Here is an 11,589-nt window from a genome sequence, read left to right on the forward strand (position 1 = left end):
GAACTTGAACTCAGCCTGGGGATATCTCTATTTCAAGACCAGAAGTTTGCATAAAGAAGAAATGCCAAAAACTGATGAAGTTGGTGGTAGAAGACAAAGAAACTTTTTTTCACATCTGTCTCATGTGTGCATGTATGTCTGCTTGTGTGTGTGTGTGTGTGTTATTGACCACTGTAATAAATATGTATAAATACAATGAAAGAGAGAGGGATGTTCCTCTCCTTCAGACTGCTTTGCCACGGCTCCTTTTTTAAAAGCGTCTATTTTGATGGAAATCAGAGCCTGCTGCTTCCCAGAACCGAGCATCCATCAGCAAGCATCCTCCTAAGGAAATGTACATTTTTCTTTGTAAATAGAGAAGGCCAGAAAAGCTTTTCCAAATTTGCTTTTCTGTGTCACCACAATAAACGAGCAAATTGTAGACACTGCAGAGCACCTGTTGCTGGGAGGCTTTGGTGTCTGTGAGGTGCAGCAGCATCCTCCTGCCAAGGAGGAAAAGTGGCAAGTTTGTTCTTGGTTCCCAGGGTCCTGGAAGAGCTGTCCAGACCAGGCTGTTACAATCTATGAGTAGTGTTGGAGACTCAGCCTTCCATTGTCAGCTTCTCATATCGTATCATGAGGATAATCCTTTTAGGGGTGATTTTTATTTATTTATTGCTTTTCTAACCCTTTAAGACTAGAAATACAGTAGTTGTTTTAGGATGTAGAACTCTTGGCTAATGTTTTTGTTCAAAAAACTCTTCCTTGATCCATAACCACTTAATAAGATTCTTTTTGAGAGGCCTTATTGCTTGAATATTGACCTGTTAAGAGAAAATGTACGCATGCCATTTGGAAGCATGGTTGTCTCGGTTTATGCTCAGTGGTGTCATTGCTAGGTCATATGGTAGTTCTGTTTTTAGTTTTTTAAAGGATTTACCTACTGTTCTCCACAGTGACTGTGTCAGTTTACATTCCCAACAACAGTGCAAGAGGGTTCTCTTTTCTTCACATCCTCTCTAGCATTAATTGTTTGTGTATTTTTAATCTACCCCAATGTTCAGTGTAGATAGTGTTGCAGCACTGTTTACAACAGCCAGGGCACGGAAACAACCTAAGTGTCCAATGACAGATGAGTGGATAAGGAAGATGTGGTGCATTTCTACGATGGAATATTACTCAGCCATGAAAAGGAACAGAGCTGGGTCATTTGTAGAGATGTGGATGGACCTAGAGTCTGCCATACAGAGTAAAGAAATCAGAAAGAAAATTAACACATATGTGTGGAATCTAGGAAAATGATATTGTTGTTTAGTCACTAAGTCGTGTCCAACTCTTTTGTGACCCCGTTTGCTGTAGCCTACCAGGCTCCTCTATCCATGGGATTTCCCAGACAAGAATACTGGAGTGGAATGACATTTCTTTCTCCAGGGGATCTTCCTGACCCAGGGATGAAACCCACGTCTCCTGAATTGCAGGTGGATCCTTTACCACTGAGCCACCTGGGAAACAATAGAAAAATGATACAGATGAAACTATTTTCAGGGCAGGAATAGATAACAGATACAGAAAACAGACATGTGGACACGGGTGGGAAAGGGACAGGTGGGACAAACTGGGAGTTAAGATTGACACATACATTCAGTCATGTTCGACTCTTTGCAACCCCATGGGCTGTAACCTGCCAGGGTCCTCTGTCCATGGCATTTTCCAGACAAGAATACTGAGTGGATAGCCATTCCCTTCTTCAGGGGATATTCCCAACCCAGGGATTGAACCTAGGTCTCCTGCATTGCAGGCAGTTTCTTTACTATCTGAGCCATGAGGGAAGTCCAATAATATACACTACTGTGTGTAAAATAACTAGTGGAAAGCTGCTATGAAGTACAGGGAGCTCAGCTCAGTGCTCTATGATGATCTAGAAGGGTGGGATAGGGGGATTGGGGGGAGAAAGGTCCAAAAGGGAGGGGACATATGTATATATACAGCTGATTCACTTCATTGTACAGCAAAAATTAATATGCCATTGTAAAGCAGTTATACTCTAATTTTTTTTTAATGAAATGAACCACCAGTGACTCAAATGGAGGAAAATAGGCAAAGGATATGAAGAAATAGGGATCTTGCCTCATAGCTCAGTTGGTAAAGAATCTGCCTGCAATGTAGGAAACCCCAGTTCAGTTCCTAGGTTGGGAAGATCTGCTGATAGGCTACCCACTCCAGTATTCTTAGGCTTCCCTTGTGGCTCAGATGATAAAGAATCCGCCTGCAATGCAGGAGACCTGGGTTCAATCCCTGGGTTGGGAAGATCCCCTGGAGAAGAGAAAGGCTACCCAATCCAGTGTTCTGGCCTGGAGAATTCCATGGACTGTATAGTCCATGGGGTCACAAAGAGTCAGACATGACTGAGCGACTTTCACTTCACTTCACTTCATGAAGAAACAGTTAATGGTAATGAAAGGGGGGAAATTACAGTGGACCCTTAAAGATGTGAAGAGGTGCTCAATAACTCATTAAAAATAGTATCTCTAAAGATACTTATCTTCACTTATTAGATCAGCAGAGATAAAGCTTGTAAGCATCATTGGCTGGCAAGAATGGGAAGAGAACAAGCACCCCACCCACCCCCCCACCCACCCCCACCCCCCTGCACCACTGGCTGATGTGTAAACTGAAGGCAATTTGGTAACATTTATCAAACATCTAAATACAGATCCTTCCACTCAGGACTTCCCCTTCTGGAAACTTATCCTACAGGTATCCTCATACACAAGCAATATGGGGATGTATAAGGCTTTTCACTGCAACATTGTCTGTAGCTGGAAGGGCCCTGAATGTCTGCCAGTAGAGAGGGGTAACTGAACTCTTCTTATATGTCCATGCACTGGAATGTATGTAGCTATAAAACAAACAAACAAACAAACAATAGTATGCTATCTATGGAACAGTTTCAAGACATGTTAAGTAATAAAACCTGGGTACAGATTGTTGTTCAAAAAGGAAAAAGAGAGAAAATGTAAAACTTAGACTTCTGCCATTGAAATGCTGGTTTTGCTCCAACTAGATGAGACCGATTCTCTCAAACTTTCTTCTTTACCCTGCCAGTGACCCATGAGTTCCTGAGTTGTGACCATCACAATGACACTCACTGAAAAGTTAGGAAGACTCATAGCTTACCTGGTCAATTCTATGTCAGTCTCCTGATCAGTGATATAAGGTATTCTGGCTTATTTTATAAGCTATTTATTGAGCTGCTGTGTAAGTCTTGGCTATAACACTACACAGAAAGAAAGCATAAACGGAAAATGACTTTTTATTTTTCAGTTTTCTAGATGAGGGGCAAGATAGAGTGGAAGGAGGAAGCTTTGGTGTTGGGCAGACTTAGATTTGTAAACTAGTGGCCCTGCGTTTATGCTTTTTGTTTTTGTTTTTTTATATTCTTAAGTCCTCAGCCTGCTTTGGGCTTCCCAGATGGCTCAGCAGTAAAGAATCTGCCTGCAATGCAGGAGACACAGGTTGGATCCCTGCGTTGGGAAGATCCCCTGGAGAAGGAAATGACAACCCACTCCAGTATTCCTGCCTGGAGAATTCCACAGACAGAGGAGCCTGGCAGGCTACAGTCCATGGGGTCACAAAGAGTTGGATATGACTGAGCAACTGACCGTGCACACACACACAGCCTATTTAAAGAGTTGGTGTAAGGACTAGAGGGCTTCCCTGTTGGCTCAGCGCTAAAGAGTCCACCTGCAATGCAGCAGCCGCAGGAGAGGCAAGTTTGATCCCTGGGTGGGGAAGATTCCCTGGAGGAGGGCATGGCAACCCACTCCAGTATTCTTTCCTGGAGAATCCCATGAACAGAGGAGCCTGGCGGGCTACAGTCCATAGGGTCGCAAAGATTCAGACACAACTGAAGCGACTTAGCACACACGCACACATAAGGACTAGAGATAATACACATGATGGATTAAGCATGAAGACACTGTTTCCTGTCACTCATTACAGGGTTACCAAAACCCTTTCTGGAAAACTCAACTCTAATGCTGTATCTTCACTGCAACACTGTTGCTGTCGCCACTCCAGACTCCTACCAGTCACCTTCTAGTTAACCCCTCTTTACGAATCATGAGCCTTGTTATGATAGTGTGCATTTTAAATTGTGTTCTTTGCGTTCTTCCTTCAGATCTGTAAGAGCAAAGCTAAAGAATCGCAGCAATATTATCACAGCTTGGCTATCCGGCAGAGTCTGGCTGTCCACTTTAACATCCAGCAGGACTGCGGTCACTTCCTTGCCGAAGTTCCTAAGCGCCTGCTTCCCTGGGAGGATCCCGATGCCCCCGAAGAGGAAGAGGATGACATGGAAGCAACGGAAGAGGTGAAGGGAGAAGCTGATGGGAAGGGCGCAGACCTGGGCTCCGAAGTAGAGTCGTCCCACAAAGAAAGCCAGGCAGTCGTCAGCAGGAAGCAGAGAAGCCACGTTGTGGTCATCACCAGAGAGGTTCCCTGTCTCACGGTGGCCGACTTTGTGCGAGACTCCCTGGCACAGCATGGGAAAAGCCCGGATGCGTACGAGAGGCAAGTGTGTCTGCTGCTTCTGCAGCTGTGCTCGGGCCTGGAGCACCTCAAACCCTACCACGTCACCCACTGCGATCTGCGTCTGGAGAACCTGCTGCTCGTCCACTACCACCCTGGGGGGCCCACCCAGGGCCTGGGGCCCGCGGAGCCCAGCCCCACCCCGTCCTGTCCCACGAGGCTCATCGTCAGCAACTTCTCCCAGGCAAAGCAGAAGAGCCATTTGATAGATCCTGAGATCCTCCGGGACCAGTCCCGCCTTGCCCCGGAGATCATCACGGCCACGCAATACAAAAAGTGTGACGAGTTCCAGACGGGCATCCTCATCTACGAAATGCTGCACCTGCCCAACCCCTTCGAGGAGAGCCCGGAGCTGAAGGAGAAGGAGTACACTCGGGCCGACCTGCCCCGCATCCCGCTCCGCTCCCCCTATTCCCGGGGCCTGCAGCAGCTGGCCAGCTGCCTCCTAAACCCCAACCCTTCTGAGCGGATCCTCATTTCAGATGCCAAAGGCATCCTCCAGTGTCTGCTCTGGGGCCCCCGGGAAGATCTCTTCCAGACTTTGACCGCCTCCCCCAGCCCTGCTCCCAGGAACACCCTGCTCCAGAACTGGCTGGACATCAAGCGCACACTGCTCATGATCAAGTTCGCCGAGAAGTCCCTGGACCGGGAGGGCGGCGTCAGCCTGGAGGACTGGCTTTGTGCTCAGTATCTGGCTTTTGCCACTCCGGACTCTCTCAGCTGTGTTGTGAAGATCCTGCAGCCCCGTTAACATGTCCCAGTCACTGGTCTTACTTCATGTGTCACCTTCTTCAAGTTGCCCACACACTTCCCTCTCCTTATCTCTTCTTCATACAGAATTCAAGGAAAGAAGGGAGACAAGCCTTCCATCCCCATCCAAGTCCAGTGAGACGCTGAGTCCATCTTAACATTAGGGAAAGTCAGCTGCACAAATGTGCAGCTGCCATTCATGGGAACACCTTCCACCCTAACTGTCCCCAAGTGCAGGAAATATGAAGATGCATCCTTGAAGTGACAGCTCCTCTGGTTTGAACTCCATGAGCTGGGTCAAGTTCCTCCAGAACTCTGAGTATCACCTGTCTTTTTAACATCATGTATTTATTCTCACTAGCAATAGACAGATTTAACCAGTACTTACCATCATCTACTAAACTTTCACAACAGACTTTTTTCCTTTAAAGGATCAATAATGGGCCCTCTTACCAGGCAGAACTGCCATCCTTAGCATCAGCCCAGTTTTGGTTCTGGGAATTACATCCTTTGTTCTAGCAGAGGGTAGAAGGACAAGAAGAGAGAATCCATCCTTAGGGTCATGCACCCATTTGGTTTCCATTATCGGTAAGTGTGTGCACTGTGTGGAGGACGGCCTTACGTCTCCCCTCGTGCTGCCACTGCCTGAATCTCCTTCACCTCGGTTCTGTCCCCACTTGCCAGTGAAGTTTGGGTTTATCAGCCCATGACAGAGCTGACCCAAGGTGGTGTCACCAGGGCCCCAGGAGGGCAGAGTGCAGTTCAGATCTTACAAATAACTGGCAGGACACAAGGAGATGGTGTTCCTGCACGTGCAGTTCTCTAGGGGCCATCAGGGGAACAGAGTTTAAAGGACCGTTCTTTGATTACTGTCAGAGCTGTCAACCTCGGCAGCCAGGGCTACCAGTACCCAGATCACAGTTTTCCCCTGAGCCATAATTGGCCAGCCTCCTTCTATCAGCAGCCATTGTTAACTAGTCTACCAAATGCTGTAGACAACAGCTCTGCATGGAAATGGCTGTCCATTGAGCCGTAACAACTCCCTCAAGGGCACAGTGTGGCTGGCTGTTAGGATGGCCAGAAGGCAGAGGAAGGGGAGAAAGCCACTGATGAGACCGCCGACCTCCGCCTCGCAATGCCCACATTGTCTAGAGAGACTGCCTCCCAGCTGCCCAGGCACATTGCTCCTGGTGACTCAGAAACACCACTGAGGGCAGCTCATGGGGAGTTTGGATTGCTGAGGTGGGTGGCCGAGAGCACCCTGCCTGGTGTCTGTGCTCCCCTTCTATGGATACATGTGCAATTTTTGTATGTATTTTTTTTTAGCTGTATATACAGTGTTTATGTTGCAACTTCATCTGAAGCAATATCCACAGAATATCCCCTTCTTCCCTTGGCACATATTTGCGCTGAGACGAGTGTCCCTTCCACCCCCACCCACTGTGTGTGTGTGTGTGTGTGTGTGTTATTCAAAACTGTGAGTATCTATTCTGTTTACTTCAACTTTGAAATCCCAAGAGTCACTCAGACAGTGTGAGTGTGTGTACACGTGTATACCCATGTGTGTGCACATGCCCGCTGGAAGTAGAGGCCAGGCCTCTGGGGGAGCAACCTGTGGCAGGGTTGACAGACACATCCTCTGCCTGGTGGGCAAGATGGCCCTGGGCCCCGCCTCAGCCGATGCAGAGCTTGTTAAAGCCAAGCCTGATTGTGCAGTATTATTTAGATAGCACGTTAGTGGCCTTTTGGTAATTTCTAAGCTTTTAACATTAACCACCTTTCATGTGATTCACCTGTATCAAAGAGGATCAAGAAAGGAGAAGAATGTATTTTATCCTGCTCTTTGCTTCATTTTCTTCTTTTTTGAGAGAATGGGAGCCATGAGGCCCATCTGGAGGATGCCCTGTCCTCCCGGCTAGCAGGTCAGGACTTCCAGGGAGGAGAGCTGGTTGGCCCACACAGAGTCCTGTCTCCTCTGGCCAGAGACAAGGCTCTGCCCCTGGGAACGGCCACAGGATGGCGCGCCGCTGCAGGCCAGCAGCCCGCTCTCTCGGTGTCCTGCAACCTGGCCCCACTTTGCCTAGCAGGCTTTAGTAGGTTGCCCTTAGCTAACCCATGTGCACATACCCCCCTGCCCAGTTATACACTGAAGTGGCAGCGCAGAGACCACTACCCTGTCAGCCAGCACGCCCCCTCAGCAGCCTGCTCTCCACGGTTTGCACATTGAGACGCTTTCTCAATGTCACTCTCATGCTGCCTAGCCTGTGTGAATTTGAATGTTGACTATTTAATGCAGTTTCATATTTAATGAAGAATGTTTCCTGGTCCCTTTATTTGTTTTCTAGGTATCCTTCACCACCACCACCCTCCTTTTTTTCTCCTGTTTCTGTTTTGGCTTGGATCCAGTCTTCTTCATTTTAACTCGATAGTATTATAAGCATGGACACCCTCCACTACCAATATCTTATAGCACTGGCAAACCGAGCACCTTTTCACATTAGATGTGTTTAGTACTGTTTTCATAGTCAGACTTGTTAAGGGCAAAAGATGAACGCCAGCTAGTCAGGAAGGGACTCGGGCTGCTCTGAGATGGGTGGCTAGATTAATAGTTCTCTGAGTGAGGGCCAAAGGATGTAAGGTGGGGAAGGACGAAAGTGTTACAGGTGAGAACAGAATAGGCAAGATAACCCTATTTCTAGGCAAGAGGTATTTATTGTCAGATGGTCCTCCAAATATTTTTCCAAAATGATGAAATTCAGTCTCATATTAACACAAATATTTTGCATTTCCATTTTAATTGTAGCAGAAACTTTGAATTCATTCATCAACTGCAAAGAAATCCTGCCCTCAGACATACATATTTATACATATTATATATATATATGAGTTTTGGATTGTGACTAGTATAGCACTTTAAGTTTTCTCAAGTAACATCAAGTTATTGTCTTCAATGCGGATTGGCTTTTTTCTCTTCTTTTGAAGTCTGTACTATAGATTCTTCCATGTATATTGAGAATTTGAACAATTAAGCCGCTATTGGAACTTTTCCTTAAGCCACACGAGCAAGAATAATCTCTCGTACACTTTTAGGTAAACAGGACAATGGCTGGAGTAGCCAAGACCGAGACTGAATGTACAGCAGAGTGCCTTGTTAGCGTGCTAGCCTCGTCTGGGAGGAAAGGAATTAGATGTTCCACGGAAAGGTGAGGGGCTGTGAAAGGGCTCCCTTGCTCGCCTGAGAGCCCTTGGTGCCCTAGCATGATGCCAAGGAGCTAATTCATCCAGAATAACAGCAAGATGGTGGAAAGAGCAGTTGCAACCCAGGGCATCAACAACAAAAGAATGATGAAGGACGTCCACCAACCCATAGGCTAAGTCAGAACTGGAAGCCAGGAGGATGGCAGTGGGTTTTAAGTTTTGCCCTCAGAAGATAAACCGGCTGAGATATGCAGGGGAGCACAGCACTCACATTCCCTAATCTACTGATGTTGAGGGCCCAAAAGTAAAATCTGTTCGTTAGAATTTTAAGGGTCCGAGTAGCCTTTCACTGTCACTGGGGGCCAGTTGTGCTTTCAAACTCAGTCCAAGTTTGTGCACTTAGAAAACTAAACCAAGAGATCTGAGCCTCTGGAAATATTAATGATAATCCTGGGAATTAGACTACCTAAAATTGTACTTTAAAGTGTCTAGCATTATAAAACATCCATGAAGGGTCTTGGGGGCCCACCAGACAGCAGGGCCTAGAAGGATTGCACTCCACTTCCCACATCCGAATCAAGAACACTTTGGTGCTCGGGAATTGCCTGGCTTAGTTTGCGGATAGGAGTTTTCCCTAGATGTTACCAGCAGTGATCTGAAAAAAATACAGGTTAGTTCCAGAAACTGGGATGTTCTTAGGATACTGCGCTGTATTCCAAGTGATTCTAGATGTATAAATAAGGTATGAACATACTTGGGATGGGCAGGGAGTAACTTGACTTCCTGGGCTAACTGTGACATGTTTTTTTATTCCCCTTACTAGTTGACAAGGAGTAAAAATTCTGGTTCAGCCTAATGACTGAACAGGATGGCTGCCCGTGAAAGCAGGTGGTTAGTTTTACCTCATTGAAGCCCACATTCTCAAAGGCCCAAAGTGCTGTGCCAAGACAAATCCAAGTGCCACTCTTGCTCAGTTGTGCACCACAGCCTGTGCTGACGGCAGCACCAAACGTGGGGGTTCCATGGACCAAAACCGATGCCATTAGGGAAGCCATGAGTGGTGCCACGCAAGATTCTAGACAGAGATTATACCAAAGAAACCAAGCCTCTTTGTCCTGATGTTTTTTAGGTGATGAGGCTGAGTTATGACAGACACCATGGGAAGAGAATTCACGTGCATTCCCACATCCAGGTATTCCGCTGATCAAGTAAACCATCCTCAAAAAAGCACCTATTTTTTTAAAAACAAGTCCATTTTGTGTATTGGGGGTGGGGGGAGATGATGCTAATGAAAACCTTGGGAAGATTATAAATTCCCCAGCGTTTCAGGAGAAGGAACTATCCCCTTTCCCATTGACATGATTGTGACAATCACCCAAACTTCAGCTTGGGAACATCATATCCCTGTAATACTGAAAGCTGAGGGTTTTTTTTTTTTTTTTTTTAAGAGATGTGGTAGTTTCAATAGGTTTGTTTAAAAAAAACTCTTGGGAAATTTCTTTTAAAAAATCTAGTATTTTTTATAAACCGAGGTGTTCACCACTCATCACCACCGTTTTAATATTTATAAGTGCCCAGAAAGTACAAGGTGCTATACAGCTGTTAAACACCCTCTCTCCGCAGCTGTTTGAAATTAGAGTAGGTTTTTGCTTCAGCCACTGCGGAAGCTTTTCCCCTTTTCCCCGGGCGGGCTGCAGGGGCTTGCATCCGGGACATCCCGTCAGGTGTTTCCCACGCCGCAGCGTTTATTCCAGCTTCTCACCTTTCCCCATCCGTTTGCCTCCACTTTTATTTTTTAAATCAAGAAAGTTTCAGGGAATCAAAAGAGGTCGGACATTTTTTAACCTAGCAGAAGTATAGAGTCATATATTTTGCTACAAATATTATATTATGGAAAATCCACTTTGCCCGTGTAGTGTGTGGAAAGTGTGTGTGTCCGCGCTCCCGATAACTTGAATGTTGAACCAGCCCTATGGCTTCAGGGTAGCATTTTTGAAAGATAAACCACACTGCTTCAGGAAATTTGCTCCAAATAACTACTTGGTTATCCCTTCCCTTAGCAGTTTTAAAAGGTGTTACATGCGAACACACCGGGATGGGATTTTTCTGTTGTTAACGCCGGGCATTTTGGTATGAGATGAGGGCAGAAGCAAGATGTTGTCCTTTCAGTGATTTGAATCATGGCAGTCCTCATTCCGCTCACTCATTCCCCACTGGCTCTGCCCATGCTCGCTTTTTGAAAATCTTGTTTCTTTTGTTCTTTCCTGGAGCTTCACCTCTCCACTTAACATATTTTAGAGTTGTAGAAACCTACCAACGAAAGGTCCCCTCTGTCACCAGGTGGCGCCGCCCTTTGGTTTGCTGTGGTACTTTGCAGTGTTCTCTGTGGCATCATGTTACTGTGTAAATAAATTCATTTTCATATCCAGTAAAAGCAGACAAGCTCTTGTCCTTTCAGCTTCTCTCCACGCTGGACGTGCCGCGGACATGGTTACATCTTAACTCGCAGGAGGTATGCCTTCTCAGATGCTCCTCCCTGCTGACCTGGACTTGTTTTCAATTCATTCCCTCCCTGAACTGAGAAAACCAGGCATAGAAGGGCAAGTGAAGGCCTTCAGCTTTCCCCCAGAGCTCAGAGGGCTGCAGGTTTGCTGTGTGAGATCGCCCCCTAGTGACCTGTCACCATATAGAGGTCCTGTTAGCCGCCCAGTGGTATCCGACTGTTTGGGACCCCATGGACTGCAGCAGCCAGGCCTCTCTCTGCCCCTCACCAACTCCCGAAGTTTGCCCAAGTTCATGTCTATTGCATCGGTAATGCCATCCAGCTATCTCATCCTCTGACGCCCTGGGTTTGTTTAAAAGGTCCTGGGTTTATTTAAACGGTTTGGTTAGCTGGCTGAGGCTGAGCCTCTCAGTGGCCATCTCAGAGCTCTGCAGACAATATGAGCAGAGGAGGACCTTGTACAGCGTCACCTGCTGCAAAATTCACATCCTTTGCCTGTTCCTAAAGGTACACGGTCACACACTGGGTCCTCACAAAGGCAGACAAGCTAATGAGCAGATGCTTCCATA

At 46.6% G+C, this 11,589-nt stretch overlaps 1 protein-coding gene across 1 annotated transcript in view; it reads left to right on the forward strand.

Annotated features, from left to right (window-relative positions):
• PEAK1 (pseudopodium enriched atypical kinase 1) overlaps positions 1 to 10,951 on the forward strand; it is a 170,937-nt gene extending 159,986 nt beyond the window's left edge. The window contains exon 6 of the mRNA XM_040257307.1: positions 4,160 to 10,951. Within this exon, the coding sequence (XP_040113241.1) occupies positions 4,160 to 5,320 (1,161 nt within the window). The 3' untranslated portion in view covers positions 5,321 to 10,951. The remainder of the gene's footprint in view (positions 1 to 4,159) is intronic.
• Positions 10,952 to 11,589: the final 638 nt, after the last annotated feature.

Source organism: Oryx dammah, unplaced genomic scaffold (genome assembly GCF_014754425.2).
Source record: "Oryx dammah isolate SB20612 unplaced genomic scaffold, SCBI_Odam_1.1 HiC_scaffold_16, whole genome shotgun sequence".
Lineage (NCBI taxonomy): Eukaryota > Metazoa > Chordata > Mammalia > Artiodactyla > Bovidae > Oryx > Oryx dammah.